The 20,525-nt window shown below is 38.6% G+C and overlaps 1 protein-coding gene across 1 annotated transcript in view; it reads left to right on the top strand.

The window, feature by feature from the left end:
- Positions 1-20,525, top strand: part of Trim44 (tripartite motif containing 44) — a 110,348-nt gene that overhangs the window by 42,699 nt on the left and 47,124 nt on the right. Inside the window, exons 3-4 of the mRNA XM_005384121.2 lie at positions 5,609-5,848; positions 13,830-13,849. Coding sequence (XP_005384178.1) covers positions 5,609-5,848; positions 13,830-13,849 — 260 coding nt within the window. The remainder of the gene's footprint in view (positions 1-5,608; positions 5,849-13,829; positions 13,850-20,525) is intronic.

Raw genomic sequence — 20,525 nt, 5'->3', positions numbered from 1 at the left:
CAGTCGGGGGGGAGTGCAAAGAAAAGAGAGGTTTTCATAGATACGGGGGACAGTGCTTTTGCAGCCAGCCTGGTGGAGGGCCAGATGAGGAGGGAGTGTTCTGGGCAAGGCTCTGGGCAGTGCTCTCCCCCAGGAGTAAGTTAGAAGAGCCCTCATCTGGGGCAGGAGGAAGAAGTCAGGTGGGCTCCAGAGTTTGTGGCCTAGGTCACTGCCTAAATTGTGCCATCATTAATCAGAACAGAACTGGAGTACTTGTAATCCCACTAGTCAGAGATAACCACTTTTCCGTCATTTGGATGTCTTTATTATAGTCTGTTGTAATAAAAAATAAAAGTAACAACTGCATCTGTAAATACCATTGTGGCTTCTTTGAGAGAATTCTTGAAGTAACTAAGTGGATAACTGAGATAGAGATCTCATGCCGTTAATAACATGGAGGTGCTTCAGAGGAGTGAAGAACCTACAAATAGCTGCTTTTGCCTGAGACTTCTAATGAAGTTAAAGATGGTTTAAGGGAGAGCTTAATGTTCACTTTAGTAAATTTTTACCATTTTCAACACCCCATTGTAAAACCCAAGTAAGTCAGGCTCCCAACTAGGTCACTGAAGATGATGTATCACTGAAAGTGTCGGTGATATGGTGTAGGTCAGAGTCCACGTCTGCTGTTGTTCCTCAGAGACTTGATAATTTTCCCAGCCTCGAAAGTGGACAGCTATTTAATTCACAGACAGTGGTGTTGCAGTCATAAGATAGAGGGCCTGGGACACCCTGCCTCCATTGAAGAAGCCCTCTGTCCTTCTTGCTGATGAAGCTCTTCCCTAGCCTGACCTCTCGCGAGCCTGGCGGCGTCTGGAGGGCACTCTCGGAGTACAATGCCAGAATAAATGCCTGACGCTATATAGAATCTTAACTTTGAGCTGCCGAAATTCAGAGTTTCTGTGGATGCTGGCTAGAGTGAGGACAGTTTGTAGCTTTGAAAAAGTTCAGTTTCCTGCCTTTTTTTGTTTTCTCTATTTTAAAATATTGGCCATTCACATTAGAAGTAGGAGTAAAAAGCACTTTTCAGGAAAAGCTTTTAGAGTCATCACTGTCTGTTTCTTACGCTCCCTAATTTTTAAACAGTCATTTCTGGAGTGGCCTCTTTTAAACCTTGTAGAAATTTTGGCTATTAGACAAATGTTTCTGAAATCTTTGATCAGCGAAGACTCAGATGCTTTGCTTTTGTATAGCTTTCTGCTCCTAAGCCTCATCTAACTTGCAGTTCATCTCAGCAGTACCTCTTTGGAACAAATCTTTCTTTTTCTGTCTCTCTTTTTTGTTTTTTTTGGGGTTTTTTTTTGTACTGGGAATTGAACTCAGGACCTTGTGCTTGCTAGGCAGGCTCTATGCCACTGAGCTATATCCCCAGCCTTGGAACAAATCTTTCTTAAGCCATGATGCTCTCTAGCTAGTATGCTTCTTGTTTTTATGATCTGCCTCTAATTTAAAAAAGAAAATAAAACCTTGGTTTAGCCAGCTAGCTACAAGCTATTGGCTTCCAGCCCATGTCAAATATATCGAGTGGGTGTTGTTTTTAAATACAAGCTTCTTAATTCAAGGTTTTATGTGTTTAATTATGTATGTGTAAAGTGCCAGTCTGTGTGCCTCTTGGGTTTGGTCTGGTTTGGAAGTATTAAATACAAGAGTATATAGAAAGTACCATGGGATAAGATTTAACTCTTAGATGTGAGTACTTTATCCCAAGCTTCACTTGGGGGAATGACATCCCAGTGGAGATGACAAGAGAATCATCCTTCTAACTGAGGAAACATCTCGATTAGGAAGAAATGAACTTGAAGAACCAGAACCAGTCAGAAAAGGATTATTGCAGGCAATATGTGGTAGCAAAAAACACACTGGACTGTACCAGAGGAAGGTTTCTAAATGTGATTTTATTACTGTACTCCCTAGACTCAAGGCGAATTTTTCAAATTAGAATGCTGTATTTGAGTAATTTCAGTAAAATACTGTTTAAGTAATAACATGGCATTTAACTTTAATGCAGCTATAACAAAGACTCAGTCCCTCGTTTGTGTTTGAGGGAGCTGAAGGTTTTGAAAACTTGGGGGCCAGTTGACCAAAGGGCAAAGTCTCCATTAAGGTTTCATTTATGTTGAGGATGAGGTCACTTGGGTGAGATTTCCCTGGAGATGCTGTAGAATGCCCTAGGAAACACTTCAAAGAGGAGGGGCAGATTTTGCTTTTAATCAGAATAGTTCCCACTTTGGGCTTTACTATATTGTTCTTTGAGGTTCTGCACTAAGATTTTGTTCAGGATGAGGAAAGTCTGTGGCTTTACAAAAATTTGAGTTACTAGTAGATGCTGCATAAAAGGAGCCTTTCACATCACCAGATTGATCACGTTATACTACATCTAGCTCTCTCGCTCTTCTCCAAATATGTAGAATTTTCTCTTTTTGTATTGCATCACATGTAGTTGCAGTCAAGAAAGTAAGAACGTTACTCTCACTTTTGGGGAACTGTAGGACAGGCTGAATAAGTAACAAGAAACCCACTTAGAAATGATGTCAGGAGCTTCTAGATGGCAGACCAGCATGAAGTGCCTATTGCTTTGGAGAACAGCAGAGTTTTTAATGAGATGGAGTTTTGAAAGTAAGGAGATGGACTGGAACATGAAAAAGAGTTTTGAAAGCAGGAGTTCATTTCCTGAGCACCTAACCTTCTGCATCCTGAGTCTTCCAGGGAGTCTTTTCTTTGGGCTCTGAATTTGGATAAATGCTGTCATACACATGGTTGTTCTTAGAATTTTGCTTGGGGTTGTAGAACGCCTATTTGTTAGTGTGGAACTGGGAAGATGACATAAAGCTTTTCATAGATTATTTTGCCTTCAGTTCTCATTTGTGGTTTGCTCTTTGTAAATTAAGATGTCATGTTGAAAAACCCATGTAAAGCAATGGGATATAGAAACTTTAATTTTCAAAGCCTAGATTAATTCACCTCTTGCAGCCTGGTCCATGGTTTTCCTGACTGGTGTCAGCTTCCTAACTTTGAATCATATATGTATATGCAGTCTAGTAAAATAGGTTGTACTCAGCTTTTATTATGTTCTCAGTTTTTAGCTACTTGGAACCATTAAGGGAGATTATCAGGCATTCAGAAAAGTTTATCCCTTAGAAAAACTTTCCAGGTTTGGTCTCTAAAAGTTTGTAGGTCATGTAAGACCTAATTTAATTTAAGTGTGTAAATCCATTGGTAAATGATCACCATCATGCATGTATAACAACACCAAAATATATACAGTAAAAATTAAAAAGGAATCATAGAATTTGCAGGGATGTAAGTAACATTTAGCATTTTTAATTTCCTTTTTCTCCAACACCAGGGAGAGCACCTGTAGAAAGCATATGAATTCCTGAGGGTTTATGTCACTTTGGCACTTGATGTAGCAGTAGAGATGTCATATAGGCCTTCTTCTGCATTGATATCCTTACAGCTGTATTACAGAAGCTGCTTGAAATAGCAAGTTTTTTTTTTTTTAAGAGGATAATTAAAAGTGCCCCCTCCTATTCAGTGTTTATCTTCCTTAGTCTTCTTGGCTAGGTTTTCCCAGTTAGATTTCCTTTTCAGCAGATTGTTCTATGAACAGATACCAGGTTAAGAATAAGCTTGAAGTCTTTCCTCTCCCACAAGTGTCCAACTATGTCTATTTCCTGATCTATAAAAAAGGGGTTCACTTAGATGACAACTACTTTCTCTTCCAGTTCTAAAATCTTCCCTTGGTCTTTCTCTTTATATCTGCAGTTCTATATCTTCCCTGCTTCCTATCTCAGCTTCTCATGTATATCTGTTAATAAGTACTCATCAAGCTGGGAGTAGCTCATTGGTAGAAATGGCCTAGTATGTGCTACACTATGGGTTCAATCCCCAGTACTGCAAAAAACAAAAATAAACAACCACAATTTTAAAAAATACTTACAAAAATGGTTATGAAGAAGTCTCAATAAATGCAGTTGTAGGCAATCAGTGTTTATAAGTTGTTATTTTGATAGTTTCTTTGTTTGCCTTTCGTATGCATTAGCCAAAAGTAACTTACAGTTGTATTTTCTTTATAGAACACAGTTGTTGTAAACTAAAGCAATGACATATTTTCACTTGTCAGAGATTTAAAAAGTTTTACTGTCCAGTGTTGATGAAACTATATGGAAATGTTTACCTTCACACATTGTTATAGGAATTTAACTGTTGCTTGTTTTTTGGAGGACAGTATCAATATTTTTATGATATGTGATTGAAAAATACAATGTGTAACTTTTAAAAGCTATAATAGAAGAGACATTACCATTTATCTGCCTTAAAATACTTCTCCTTGGTTTGAAAACATTTATTCCATTGTTCATGCCACTTTTTTTTTTTTCGTACCAGGAATTGAACTCACGACCTCGCACTTGCCAGGCAGGCACTGTACCGCTGAGCTATATCCCCGGTCCCCATGCCACTTCCTAAAGCAATTGTGAAAGTCATCTTTCATGAGCACCTTTAGTTGTACTGTTTTGGCTGCCTTCATGGCCTAGATCTATTCAAAACATTTACCTTTCATGGTCAGTTTGGCTTTGGGGAAGAGCTGAAAGTTGCATGGTTTCAGGTCCAGTAAGTAAGGAGGATGAGGTCCACCAGAATGTTTTTAGGAGTGTACCTTTCTGTTGGATAGCAGTTGGTATCAGCACTGAACTTATTTTTGATCATACCTCATAAAGACACTAACAAAAGAGGACTTCCAGAACTGCTTCAGGAAGTGGCAAGAACAATGGGACAAATATGTTTGAAGCAAGGATGCATATTTTGAGGTGGACTAATGGAAGTGTATCTTTTACTGTGGGAAATATTTTAAATTTAAACATTAACTGTATTTTTATCACATCAGAGAATTTATATAAATTGTATCAGTGACTTCTGAGATCTTTGAAAAAATTCACATTTAAATATTAAGACAAATATGCAGGGGAGTTATTGCTATATTGTTTGTAATAATGAAAATTTGGAAAGATACTTTATTTCTATCAAGAGAGGAATGGATATTAAGAGTATTTTATATATCTTCATCTTACAGATAGTAAAAATAATACAAAGCATGAAGCTGATCTTACAATATCCATATTGTAAGTAGAAAAGCAAGAAACAAAACTATATCTCATTGTGGTCCATTTATATAAAACCTACATAATTATCTATATTCATACATAATTATATAGAAAAATAGTGAGAATACACACCAAATTGGTAACATTAATTGGAGAGAGAAGAAGACTTTCATTTTTATTATATATACACATCTATTAAATTTCTTAAGAGTAGTTATATATTGCTGGTATAAAAATGAACAAAAGCAAAAACAAGGAATTAATTCCTGAACAGTAAGAAAGCAAAAAGAGTGGAAAATTTGTCAAAGATATTAGGAGAACATTGTTTAAAGAATATGGCCAAAATTTCAGAAGCAGATGAGACGCATAATTTGTATTTGGCCAGAGCTGTCTAGCACTTTATAGCAATAACTGCCCTTTTGTTTCTTGACGTGTCCAGCTTACTCTTCTCACTTACCCATGTTCTACAGGTAACTCGGGACCAGATGAAGGTGTTCATACAGCAGGAATTTAAGAAAGTTCAGAAAGTGATTGCTGATGAGGAACAAAAGGCCCTTCATCTAGTGGACATCCAGGAGGCAATGGCCACGGCTCATGTGACTGAGATATTGGCAGACATCCAATCCCACATGGACAGGTTGATGACTCAGATGGCCCAGGCCAAGGAGCAACTTGATACCTCTAATGAATCAGCTGAGCCAAAGGCAGAGGTAAATGAAAATGTCCTCTATCACTAGTAGCAGGATAAATAGGAAGAACCTAATTGCCATGTTTGTTAGTGCTGGAAATGCTCCTTTGTGATCCCTGACTGTGAATGAATTAAAACCTCAGGTACAGTTATAAGTGTTTCAGCTGGTCTGTGACCTGGTGTGGAATTCAGTACTAGCCACTAAGGCTTGTACTCAGCAGCTGAACCTGGCAAAGTATGTATCTACTTTGATTTAAACGAGAGTAGTCAGTGGGGCAGATACTAGTCACAATGAAATCAGAATCAGAGAAGAGGATATGTGACACATCCCAGGTTCTGAAATGAATGTATAAAGTCACTACTGAGATGAAAACTGGGCAGAAGGAAAACAAGTCAGGAAGTAGATCACAAAGCAGGCCAGAATGAAAGAATTTGGGACTTATTCTGTAAATAGTAAAAGGGTGCTTCACTTCATTTTATATGGTACTAACTGTATAAATTGGAGGTATAACTGCCGGATCAAGAGTGGCTTGTGCAGCCAGGTTTGTAGGTCATGCCTATAGTCCCAGCTACTCAGGAGACTGAAGAGGGTGGATCCTTGGAGTCCTTGAATTCAAGACCACCCTAGAAAAACCCTGTTTCAAGACAAAACTAAATAAGCTTGTCATGTGTGCTGAGACGTTGTGAAGATAAAGACCAGTGTGAGTGAAAGATGCAAGGCAGATTTGAATCACCGTGCAAATGTTAATTTTAATATGTTGCAGAATGGCAGAGAGGGTCGTTTTGTGGCTTAATAAACAAAAAGTTCAGCCAGAGTTAACTCAGCAGATCAACAGCATGTCTCAAATTCCCCTCAAACTAGACTGTCGCATTTATTCTGTGTATTGATTAGGTTGTTTTTTCAAAAATAAAGGTCTGATTTTGTGAAATATTCCCATCTTTTATTTTTACTTCCAGGAATAAATTTAGTCTCTTTGCATCATTAACTGTCCTTTAGGCACTCCAACTGATGGAATTACTCATATGAATGTAAAAGCTGACAAAGGATTAGGCTTGGGACAAAATAAGCTATTAAAAATAAGAAGGAGCATTCAGCTTGCTAGAGCGTGTTCAAAGAGCTGTATCACCTAATAGCTTTTGTTCCAGTTAATCTGGTAATTTATTGGTTAGAGCAAATATCTAGTACCTCTCTTTCACTTAACAGAGAAATTCTTTACTTTGCAAAGTAGGGAATATTTTTAAAAAATCACCTGTGTTTCAAATTTAGCCAAGAGATTCCTCACCAGCATTTTATTTTGAAAAATTCAAACATACAGCAAAATCGACGGGATTTTAAAGATTATACCCATATACCTACCACCTAGATTGTGATCCATTAACATTTTTCCATACTTGCTTCATTACATTTCTAACTATCTTTGCAACCTTCCACTCATCGCTCAATTTTATTTTTAGCACTAAAGCAAAATGAAATTTCTGATTCTGAGTAAGAATTGGCTGTGGGAGAACATACTCCATTTTACTCTTTCCACTAATTACTCTAAAAATCTGGACAGAAGTCACCTAGTCTTCAAGGTGGGTAAAGATGCTAGACTGACTGGAGACCTTGGCTTTAAAGAACTGTAAGGCAGTGAATTACCTGGAATTTTCCTTGCTTCTATTATGTTCTGTTCCCAGTGTTCTGTAAACTGGAAACATTAGTGGATATAGACACCCCTCAAAAAAAATGTTCAAGAAAAATCTGATAAACCTTGTGACCTACCTCGCTATCCATTCTGGAAATGAATGCCATGAAGAAAAAGCCTCCCTCCTCCTGAAGCCCCACTGATACCACTACAGAGCTGATATACTGGAAGATCTGTTTTATACCTTCCCTTACAGTAACAAGATGTCTATTTTCCATGGAGCCTGTAGGTGAAACTTTGATTTCTGCCTCTGCCCTTGCCCCTGTCAAGTGCTTGTCTTCCATGCACTTGTAAGAAGAACTCTGACTTTGTTCCTGCCTGCTATACCAGCGAGGAAGTATAGCCTTCCCTGTGGAGACAGGGCTGGAGCACGTAACTCCTTCCTCTTACTGCTGCATTAACTAGATACCGCCCTTCCCTAGCGGGCTTAGTGGTTAGAGCTTTATCTTCTATCTTTGCCTTGTATTAATGCGTGGTCCTCTCATTTTCCTCAGCTAGCTCTGTGGATCCTGTAGAGTGGAGGGTTATCATCTAAGTGGGGGCATAACAGGATAGTACTGCAGAAGCTTTATAAACTAACATGACGTTTGAACCATGCTCTGCAAAAAATGATCCAGGACATGTGTCTGGAAACTAAACAGGTTAAATACCTGCCAAAATAGATATAATAACCTATTCTTATTCTGTGACTCAATAGATATCCAGTATACACTAAAATTCTACAATAAAATATCCGTTCTAATGAGAAAATAATGGGTAACACTAAGATGACACAAGTGTGGGGATTGCCAGAGAAGCCAAGCTATTGTAAAAGTGTGTCAGTGAATATTTAAAAACACCCTGGAAACAAATTAAAACTAGAAAATAGTACCAAAGAAACGGAAGATATGAAAAAGAACCAAATGAAAATTTTAGAACTGAAAAATACAGTAACTGACACAAAATAGTCACTGGAGGTGCTCACTGGCAAATTTGATGCCAGATGACAAAAGAAAGCCAATTGGTGAATGTGGAGATTGTTTAATATTGGTACAATCTAAATAGCCAAGGAAAAAAATTTAAAAATAATCAGCCTCCAGGATCTGTGAGGCAATAATGAAAGATGTAATATACATATAAGAAGAGGAAAGAAAAGAATGAGGGGCAAAAAAAAACCTCAAAGAAATAATGGTTCAAAATTTCCAGGGTTTGGTCAAACAATGCAAATGTGTAGATTTAAGAAGCTAAGTGAAGCCAAACAATATGAAATCTTAAGAAATTAATTCCCAGGCACATAAAAATCAAACTTATAAAAACTAAAGAGAAATAAAAAAATCTTGAAAGCAGAGCAGCTGAAGAGAAATGACAAATTGGCTGTGGGAGGCAACAATGTGAATGAACATGGTCTATGGCTCCATTTATAAGTCTGATTTATATGCTTTTAGAAATGATTTGCATGCAGTTTTCATTTAAAGGCTCTCAGTGGCTTTTGTTAAATTTGTTTTTAGGTCTTTAATTTTTTGATGCTATTGAAAATAAAATTGCTTTTCAGTTTTATTTTTTAAGACTTTTCATGTTATATGCATTTTTGTAACACTGGATTTCTCTCTGTTGCCTGGGTGTCCTCAAACTCAGGCAGTCCTCCTGCCTCAGCCTTCTGAGTAGCTGGGATTACAGCCATGTGCTACCTCTCCCAGTTTACAGTTGATTTTTATGTTTTAACCTTTTATCTTTTAACCTTGCCAAACACCTATTAGTTATAATAGTGACTTTATAGATTCTTTGAGACCTTATATACATCAGCAATCATGTCGTCTGCAAACAGAGACTGATTTACTTCTTCCTTCCAGTCTCTCTGCCAATTATTTCGTTTTCTTGCCTTATTTCAGTATCTAGGGCACTGATGGCAAATCATTTAGAGCTTTCTTTCAATGATAACAAACAGTGGGCTGCGGCACACAAGCCATAGGTTTACCACCACTGGTCTAGGGACTTTGGTGCAATGCCTGACATAAATGGTAAAAGTAGGCGTCCTTGCGTGGTCCCATCTTAGAGGAAAATCATTCAGTATAGTAAATATGATGGGTTTTGTAGATGTTCTTTATTAAATTGAGGAAACTCTCCTCTGTTCTTAATGTTGTGAGGGTTTTATCCTGATACACTGAATTTTATCAGATGTTTCTTCTGCACCTATTAAAATGGTCTTATTGTTTTTTCCATTCTTTGATTGTGATTATTAAATTATACTAATTTTATAACATTAATCCAATGTTGCATTCTTGAGATAAACTTTGGGTTTACCTTTGATACTATTTTATTAAGGATTTTAAAAAAATTATTTTATTTTATTTTATTTTTGGTATTGGGAATTGAACTCAGGACCGCACGCTTGCCAGGCAGGTTCTGCACTGCTGAGCTATATCCCTGGCCCTATTAAAGACTTTTATGTCTGTTCATGAGTGATTTATTAGCCTACAGTTTTATATTTTTGGAGTGTCATTGCCAAGTTTTTGTATTAGGCTTATGTTTTCCTCATGTGACTTTCTCATTCGTTTCTGCAAAATTTATTTACATCATTTTATGAAACACTTCATCAAAGTCAAATATTAAAAGATGTTTTTCAAACTTTATTCATTAATAAAAATTGTGTTTATTTTTGTTTATGTCATGGGCATTTCCATATTTTGTCCAGTTTTTGAAAGAAGATTCTGATTGTAATGAGATAATAATTAGAAAAAGTTTTTGGATAAGGAAATCACTAGAAATGATATACACATAGCTTATGCATTTGTTTTAAACCTGAAATATATTTCTGTACACTTCTGATCCCGAGTCAAGGCATTTTCTTTGAAAATGTGGCTGACTTGGAGTTGCACGACATATGTCTGGTATATAGATCCAGCACATCTCTGCTGGACCATTTAAAATGTTCAATTTTGCTCTCTTTATAGTGAAGGGAATACCATTTAAAACAAGCTGAATGCTTCTTTCTAGTATTTGCATGTTTCATCTACAGTAAAAAATGTCACCAGTTTAAGTTACTCATTGTACTGAGTTGTGTGGAAGCATTCAAATTCTTGTGAAAGCAACAGTTGCCTCTCTTGCACTAATTTTTTTGTTATTTAATTAAATGCATCATTATAATTTCAAGTTCAGCTGAATAAACAGGCTTGAGATTAAAATTGTTTGGATTTTGGTGAACATTTCCACTGGTGGAGGTAGAAATGAGAAGTTGCCCTAAATTGTAGCCTGCCAACCAAGAACATTCAGGAGGGATTTGGGAGCACTGTCAAATCTAACAAGTCATCTGTATGGAAGTTAGTGTCTAATACACTCTCACTTTTGATATTCTTGAAATCAGAATTGATTTTGGAAGAGAAATTAATTTTAAACCTCGCTCTATCTTGCCTACCCTCTTTTCCTATTTACTGTGTGCCTTGTGCTGCCTTTGGTGCAGTGAATACAAAGATGAACAAAACATGGTTTTCATTCTCAAGGAGTTGAAATCCAAAGGTGGAGAAGCTGTGTGGTGGTGTCATCATCATTTTTCCTTTCTTAAGTGCTAGTCTAGAAGGATGAACTCTACAGATGTGGAGTTCAGAGGAGGATTATCCCACTCACACTCTTAAGTGAGGAAGTATCTTAGTAAGGCTTGATCTTAAGGGATAGATGGGAATTAGCTAGGCTTTAGGGATAAACATGTACATTTTGGGCAGCAGAGAGAGAATGCACACATTTTACACTGGCAGGTTAGTCATCTCAGTGCTGACTTATTCAAAGTGACCCTAAAATTTGTGTGTATTTATTTCCATCATTCATTTATTCACACGTTCAGTGGTGAAACTCTCACTCAGGCCTTCCCCATGTTTTGTGATAGTGACTGCTATTTTTGAAAAGAAAAACACATTTGTAAGCAGCAGCAATGGGTGAATTTATGGCAAAACCTCATGCCCTATTCTCTCTTCTTTCTTACTCTCCCCAAGATATGTTATTAATTATAATCATAGCAAATAAGATAATGACGACCATTTGTTGTGATGTCCCAGACACTTGCTTAGCATTTTACACAGATTTACTCATTTATTTCAGTCCATGCAGTGACCCTTTGAGGTAAGAATTAGGATCTCCATGTGCAGATGGAGAAAACGAATCTTGGTATAGTTATATAAATTGCCAAAAGCTTTAGTGTTGGAATTAATTTGAGGTCATGTTTTTATAATTCAGAAATCCCATTGCACTAAAGTGCATGATTGTGAGGGGGATTTGCTGTGTAAATCATGGGAGAAAGTTTAGGTACTCCTAGACAGTTACGGTTAGACATCTAAAGATAATTGAAAAATTGTGTAGAGCTTTAATTGCACCACAGATAGTTTTAAAACTCATATGAAATTTAAATCATGGGACTTTTTCTCTTGCTGTATTATAGTTCTCATGAGACATGCCAGTTGATCAAAATGCAGAAAAAGCTTCCACTATGCCAATATCCTCCTTTTACCACTTGTCCCACTTTCCTCTCATTGGAATGTGGGTGATTAGCACTTTTTACCACTGTCGCAGATCCTTAATGGCCTGTTAAAATGCCCTTCCTGTTCCCCCTCTAGTAGGATGTCTTTTTTAAATCACCTCCTTGGCTGCGGCTGTCCTTTACAGGCTTGCAACCTGGCAGTTTCCATTTATCTCTATTGTACTCTGCACTTCCCACCGCCCTCAGCCTGCTCCCGCGGCCCCTGCCCAAGACACATGCAAATCCCCGTTCTCTAGTTCACCAAACGCAGAGTTCCTTAAGCAATAACCATTTTAAAGCTTATCTTTGCTCTTGCTCTTCCAGTACTTTTCCCACTTTTCTCTGTTGTCAGCCTGTGAAAATTCTAATTCAAGTGGCAGTGTAAATGTCACCTTCTCTGTGAAGCCCTCCCCAAGTTCTCAAGAAGAAGCCATGTTCGTTCGTCCCTTTTGACTCTCAAATCGTTCTCTTTATGTCTTTATTAGATCCCTTAACATATTTAGCCATAGTTAATTTTCTTTCTGCCTGTTTCCCATGCTCCTGATTGGGAGCATCTAGGTGGTTAGATCATTATGGGTTATTTAATATTTAGCACTTATAGATAGTAGCTTCTTAATGAACTGTGCTGAATTACCACTGAAATTGATAAATACCCTTTATTGAGTGTTGTGTGTCTCAGGCACTGGGTTTGATGGTTGTAAGAGTTGTTCACTCTTCTTACCCATCCTATGATAAAGAGATAGTTATGGCCCTATTTTACAAATTTAGGAAATTGAAGTTAAGAGAGGAGAAATCACTTGACTAGGCCAACAGATCATGAAAGTGACAGTCAAGATTTGAACCCAGAATGTCTGGTTCCCACGTCATTGTCCTTTAAATACTAGCAGGAATCATTTATTCATTCCTTCCTTCTCTGGGGAGTACAACCAGAGGTTCATTCTCTGTTGAGACCACGCTGAATAACTAAGGATGTCAAAGGTGCTGTGTCAGAAAAGGGTAAGTGAGCCCTTGGAAAAGGCTTCAGAGTCATGTGAAAGATGTTTGGTCACAGAAGGAGGGTCAGAGGCATCTGCTTTGATCAATATTGATAAAGTTAGATTGAAAGAATGGAATCCCTGGAGAAAATTACATTCACCCATGGTTTTTGCAAAATAGACAAGAAAAAGTCATTATTTGGCTAAAGAATGGTAGAGGTCACCTAACTCTAGAAATACCCTCTTACAGAGAAGAAAGCCTAGGCTTAGATTAATCAGTCAGCTTGCCCAGGGACACATACTTAAAAAGTATCAGAGCTTAGACTAGAATCCCAATTTTCTAAGTCCCATTTTGGTACCCTTTCCACTTTAGTGTGCTGTATATTAGAGTTACTGTGTTCATGTTTAGAGATAAAAACACTAGACTGTGGCAGAAATGAATCTTAAAAAAAAAAACAGCTTGATACTTTTCAAGCTGATCAGCTTTTGCCTAAGACCTGCTGCTATTTTGGGGCTCTCGGTTTGTCCAGAACTGAATACTGCCAGCCAAAGAAATAAAAAAGCAGGGCTGTTATTTAGGCCTCCTAGGTCTGAGCATTCACTTCTGTGCTTGCAAGGGCAAATTTTCAGTTCATCTCTGCTGGGCAGTTTGAACATAGGGTTTATATTAGACCTTGTCTTAATCCTTAGATATCTAAGTCTTTAGATAGCCAGTGGGTTGTCTTTTTCTTTTCTTTTCTTTCCTTTTTTTTTTTTTTTTTTAAATGTACAGTCTTTGAAGGAAGAGAAGAAAAAGAAAGAAATCTAAGTCGGTTTTACCAATGATGATTTCTAATCCTCTTTCTTTCTGTTGTCTTTCAGGGCGATGAAGAGGGACCCAGGTAAGATCACATTATTACTGCTCGTCTATTCTCAGAATTGAAGTAGAGTGACATTTATGACCTTTTAATGCCCCACAGAATATGGACAGCCAAGGAAATAGCACAGAAAAGGGATCTCCATCTTAAGCCAGGGCTTTGGAAAACCTTATTTTTTAAGACTCCCATCTCCTGCACTATCTGTGTCATTTCCTGTCTATAACCTTCAGATAAAGGTAGACTTGAAAGTTGTAATGGCAGTGACTTTGCTTTATTCTTTAGCACATTCAGAATACCTTAAGAAAAAGCCAGCACTACATTTGAACGGTAGTTATGCTAGCAGGTGAGCCCACTAAATAAACTTTTGCATTGTTCTTTTAATTTGAATTTGGTTTTTTTAATGGGCTCTAGGTTGTTGCAGGAATGTTCTTTATTCTGACTGTAACATACTAATACAGTGAATGCAAGTCATAGGTGTATAAAATTTTGTTTAGGGAAAAAAATGCCATTGTGCTTTTCTGCATCTACAGTAAGATGGCATTTTTAAAAGTGCATTTCATTATTGTCTCAGCCTTGCAGCAAACCTGGACTTGGGGTTTACTTACCTTTCCAGTATTTTGCTCAAGCAGTGTGAACAGACTCTAAGAACTGCCGCAGTTGTGTCATCACAACTGGGGATTTGTACCAAGTAAAAGGCAACGTCTAGACAGACCCCATCTGTCACATAGGCTCAAAAACTGTTAGACTGGGAGGGATCAGAAGTCAGTTAGGCCACTGAAATTCAGATTTTATTTCTAGCAGAAATGCTTTTTTTTTTTTTTCCAAACAAACTTTAAGTAGAACATCACAGTGTAAGAAATTGTTTGTCTCTACTTAAAATTAGGGCCACATCTACTGGTAAACCATCTTTCTCTGTGTTGGTAGACCCTGTGGGGCTTCTGCAGAGACCAGGGTTTCTCAGAACTCAGTTTGAACATCACTGATCTAGCTCAAGTGCCTCATTAAAAGAAGCTAAATGGATGTCCAAGGTTATCTTACTGGTGCCAGTATTTGGCACTGCTTTGATTTTACCTCAAACCAACAAATACAGTTCCTTTTTCATTTTCCCTGCCCACATTCTGAGGCTCCTTCATAGTTAAGAAGTATCAAACATTATCCCAAATCTCCCTGTGCAGAGTGTCCTTCCCTTGGAAGCTGATTCTCAGTCTCTGCTCTAGAATGGTGAGGAACTGTCCAGCTCCTTTTCTGCTATGGCTAAAGTCCCAGGCGCCCTGCTTTAAACTTAACTTCTAGCCATTCTCACGAACAGGTTCCTCCTGTGTGGTGATTTCCTCCCCACTTTCCCCTGTCCCTTCCTTTCTCCCTATCTTTCTTCATTTATCCATTTAAAATGTTTGTGACCCTGCTGTGTATCCAGCTCTGGGCTTCATACTGGGTACAGATGGTGAGTAGGGCATCTAACAAGCACTCATTGTGGGCAGTGCTGTGATAAGCCAAATCCAGGCTGTGTGAGGAAGGGCTCCAGCATCTGTCTGGGTGATGAGGGGAGGCTAACCAGGAAAGGTTATGCATAAACGGAGGTCTGGATAATGAGAAGGCAGGAGAGGACAGGGTCAGTTTTTGTAGATAGAAGAAAAACCTGTGTAAAAGGTCTGCATAGAGAAGAGTAGAAGAAAGAAAGTGGATTCTGCTCATTTAGAGTTCATTGCTGTGTAAACTAAAGGTATTTAAACTATCCTGAAGTCAGTAGGAAGCCTTTAAAGAATTTTAAAGAGGAATTAACATGAGCAGGTTTACATTTCAGAAGTCTTTGTGCTATTGGAATGGAAAATAAATTGGAGATGAGTGAAGGACCAAAGTTGGATTAGGGCTCTTACTATGTTTTATGTTCTATAATAGTGTACCCAAGGCTAGGTATTTGTAAGGAAAAGAGGTATCTTTAGTTCACAGTTCTGGAGATCCACGGGCATGGCGGCAGTACCTGAATTGGTTCTGGTGCAGGCCTCATGGTGGATGGCATCATAATGGTGGAGAACTTTGCCGAGAGATTTTTTTGAGGAAGGGTATCACCTTCTTTATAACAACCAATTTGCTGGGAACTAATTCAACCTCACAGGACTTGCTTAATCCTCTCCAAGGGTGGTGCTCCCTTGACCTCAGCTTCGACAGGCCCCGTGCCTTACACTCTGTAGCACCTTTTAACATCTCCACTCTGGAGCCATGCGTTCAGCACATGAGCCTTTGGGGCTCAGATCACATGCAAACCATATTATTTGATTAGCAGTGGTAGAGGCCTAAATCAGTATATTCTTCAGTTATTGACCAGGTTGTCACCATTTGAAGTTTGATTTAGACACCAAATTCTCCTTGGTACTTCATCTCTTATTCTCAAGACTTAAAGTCCAGGTTAAGCAGACTTCTAGACCTTTCCCAGAAAGAGTTCCAACAAGACCACAGGGAGAAAATGGCTTAGCAGAGGTAGAGTGCAAGCTCCACGGGATGCCAATGGCATTTCTGTCTTGGGAGAGCCTGATGAGGCTGAGGCTCATTTTATCTTTATGGCCACATGTCAGAGTCATGGTGGTTAGAAGAATACAGGGACCTTATGAAAAGATTAATACCCCTTTCAAAGACACTATTGAGTATAAGATTTTGGCTTTAGAGTTTAATTGCAGATACCTTCATGTCATTTTGACAAGGGAGTGGTGAGGCATAGAGTTTCCTTACTAGCAACCAAGATGTCAAGCTGTCTCCCTTGAGCCAGGCTGCCTTGGATGTCAGCAGGGTTCTCGTGGACTAGAACTTGACAAAACTCTTTTTGGTACAGTGAGCACTTGAAGAGCATGTAAGAGGAGTAACATTTTTTAGCCTTTAAATTCGTACTTGTTGATTCCATTCACTTTATTTGTATTGAACTACCATTTGGCTTAATTTACTCCAATTAACACTTCAGGGCAGATGGCCTTTGATCTGAAATTTGTCATTTATGATACACACTTTACCATTTCAACAAGCCACACAGAATGTTGTTCTAAAGGCTTCTGCATTGCTGACAGGTTATATGAGGGTTTGCTGTGTTAGGGAGGCAGAAAGAAAATGTAGGTCTCTCTGCTCAGACTATAGATGAGAAATTTGCTTGGTGACCCTGAGTTTTAGTTCTGCTTGGAATCTTATGCCGGTGTCCTCTTTGCTAGCATTCTTTCTGCACAGCATCTTTCCCACTGTGTAGAAGTCAAGGGAGAAATAGATTCAAGCAAGTCTCCACAGTGGAAGATGCAGAGAAAAATTCCTGTCCTGTAGTAACATGCTTTCCTATAATAGATCTTCCTCCCTTCCTACCAGCTGGTCTCTTTGCTTCCCTTGTCTTTTCTGTTCTGTCACCCCAAACTTTGTGATATAAGATGGCTGGATGCTGTGCTTTTGGTCATGTCTGTTTCTTGCCCTGAGTTTTAGTATACGGTTATCCTGCTAATTAAAATAATACTAATCATAGCTACCATTTATTGAAAGTTTATTATATCCAAAATGCTTCATATGAATTAAAGTTTAATCCTTATATAAAGATTATACTATAGTTATCCCACTTGTCAAATAGGGAAATGCCTGGAGAGATTAATTTGCCCTGAACCACAAAGCTAGTAAAGGACAGACTTAGGACTTGATTCTCTTCCAGTTTCAAGGCTCATGCACTTAACAGTCTCTTCAGCTATCTCCAAGAGGCCGACGGACTTCACTCTGTGGGCCTGTATGCAAGCCCAGTGGCTTCACACACAGTTCTCAGGGATCACTTTGGTCTGGTCCCTCTCACTTGGGAGTTCTTACTTGCTCTGACATTGAATTGCTGACTTTGGTTTTCTGCAAGCAATTTCTCAAGAGGGAGGCTCTTAGGCTTAGTTTCTGTCATTGTATAGGGATATTTCTTTGTCTCATCTTCACACAGTGTCTTCAGAATATCAGCAGCAAAGGGGTGCTATCTGGGGAGCAGCCAGCCAAGCCTTCTTTTGACCTCTCCTAATAGCTGCCCACTGCTCACCATGTGGCAGTTTACTCCTCAGCTCCACAATACACAGTCATATATCTGGCAAGGGTTCTCAGAGGGCGTGAAGGAACAAAAGTCCTAATACGTAAAACATGGATATTAACGGCTGTAGAGTCATCTTGTAAGAAGGTGTCTTTGAAACCCAGAATGATTTTTTTTCAAGCAAAAAAGCAATTTACACTTTTGGCAGCGATTTTCCGTCTTCTCTCTGCTATTATGGAAGATCTTGTGTTCGCTCCCTCACAGATTGGCTCCTTCTATACTCTTGCCAGAGCCTGCTGAGAAGTAATATATATTCAAGGAGAGGGGGTGGCAGTATGATCTGCTAGTGTGAGAGCAATTGTGTGGTGGGAGGACATCAGAGAAGGAAAGACCCTTAAACTCTTGAGCTCAGAGGAAAAGGAGTGAGATCAGATTAAATTTTGATTTGCTGTTGAGGTTTTCTGTGATTTTTTTAAACTAAAAGAAAAATGACTTTACTATTAGTAGCCATATTTGGAGCCTCTGTAGAATTTTTCATCTTCAAAGCTGGCTGTTATTCAGGCAAGGAAGCTTCTGCTGAGATAAGTGTGAATGTGACCCATGCTGATTTTGTGATCAAACAGGAAGCATGTTGTAAAGAAGTAGGAGCTAGAGGAGTCAGCAGGCCTTACTTCTGTTCTTGCTTCTGCCTGTGACTATGTGGCTTTGGGTAAGTCATTTAACCTTCTTATACTCTTGTTAATTTCCCTGTAAATTCAAACCTCATCTCTCCTCGTCCCCATCTCGGGCTCATTTTGGAGATGTACTTGTGATGAGCAACACAAATTTATCAGATACAGCGTAAAAGAATCCACTTAAAGATTAGGTAATTTGGTAATTTTTTTTATATCTCCACTTTGATTCCTTAAAAATTATTTTGGGGCCATATGCTAGGCACCTCCTCCTCCATATTTTCTTAGATATAGCATTCTCTCTCCCTCTCTCTTTTTTTTTTTTTTTTTTTTTTTTTTTTTTTGGTCTTTTTGAGACAGAGTCTCGCTATGCAGTTCAGGCTGGCCTTGAGCTCACTTCGTAGCCCAGGCTGGCCTCAAACTCACAGCGATCCTCCTGCCTCAGCTACCTGAGTGCTGGGATTACAGTCATGTGCCCCCACGCCTGGCTTGATGTAGCATTCTCTTTCTCACTACTTAGAGGTTGTAGAAATAAGAAGACTAAGTCAGTAATACACTTAGGACTCTTTTGTCTTCTTGCAAATTCATGATTTAGTTGTTGCATTATATTCATTTCAGGAGAGCTGTCTGGAAGCCAGAGAAATTTGTTTCAATATTTGTGACATGGAGTGGAACTATCAGGGGCTGCATATTATACACAGTGGGGTTGCAGTACCTAGGTGTGCTTCAGCATAGAGAGTGTCTTTTATCTCTGACATTTCTGTGTTACAGAATCTGAGCAGAGATTTGATTGTTCATCCCCTAGTTTAGTCAGATCAAGGATGAAGCCAAGCTGTGCACTGTGTTGCTTGTCTGTACCAAAATCAAGCCTCCTTGCCAAAGTAATTGATCTTCAGAAGTTTGTCTATACATCACAGCTTAATTTTGTGCACGTTGCTTATTAACTAGAGGAACCATTCACAGCTGGAAAACGCAGCTGAGATGCATCTGACTTATTACATCTGCCTGCAGATGGAAACGTGTCCAGAAGTAGCTTATCTGTTACCGTATAAGTACATCTTTCTAGCTTTTCTGGTTTCATCATGCTAAGGCAAAGCCCAGTAGGCAGAGCTCTGGATGTCATTTTACATGCCGCAGCCCTACCCTGATCAACTTCTGTTTGCCATCTGATGCATTAGCTGTGGTGCTTGGTAGTCTAACTTTGTGTATTTGACCTCAGAGCTTATCAGGATAACACTTGTACCAGAAGCTCTAACCTCTCAGAAAGAAGGCTGCAGAGGAATTCCATCATTAATATTTTTAGCACATATCTTAGAGTGCCCAAAGTGTGCCAAGCCCTATGCTAAGCCCCAGGGAGTGAATTTTTGTCTCTGAATTTAAATAAATCCAAGTCTACTTTGAAAGAGAGTGAAATGAACTATTTTAATTTCAGAGGTTAGTGCAATATAATAATTATTGTCATAGCTCATAAAGAAGCATTTATGGAATGCCAACTGAGGAGGTATTTTAAACATTTGTATATTTGACCATTTATTTCTCATGACAGTCCTAATATGTATTTATATGCTATCTTCGTTTCTTACCTGAGATGAAAATATTGAGAGATCATCTGTTCATGAGATCACATAGCTAAAAATTGGTAGAGCTAGCATCCATACTCAAGTAGTTTGACTCCAGAGAGCAAACTCTTAGCCACTGCTCTATAGTGGTTCTTGTAAAACAAATATACTGGATGTAGAGCATGGTACAAATAACTCAGAGTAAAGAATTGGAAAAGATACCTTTTCTTCTGGGCTTTGACAAATGGGTAGGGTGGCATTTTGAGACGGAAAGCACAGAAAAGACATCCAAGCAGAGAGATCAGCACCTATAAAAACTCAGGGGAGTGAAAACATATGTGCTGCCTGGGGACTAGTGAGTAACCAGGACTGGACTGTGTGGGAAGTGAGACTAAAAGATGGGTTGGGTCCAGCTCAGAAAGGGTCTGTCTGGTTTGCCCTGCTTGAGA

The sequence above is a fragment of the Chinchilla lanigera genome, unplaced genomic scaffold (assembly GCF_000276665.1).
Source record: "Chinchilla lanigera isolate Chin_1 unplaced genomic scaffold, ChiLan1.0 scaffold00021, whole genome shotgun sequence".
NCBI lineage: Eukaryota > Metazoa > Chordata > Mammalia > Rodentia > Chinchillidae > Chinchilla > Chinchilla lanigera.
The sequence above is the reverse complement of the archived record's forward strand: the minus strand, read 5'-3'. Positions and strand labels throughout refer to the sequence as shown.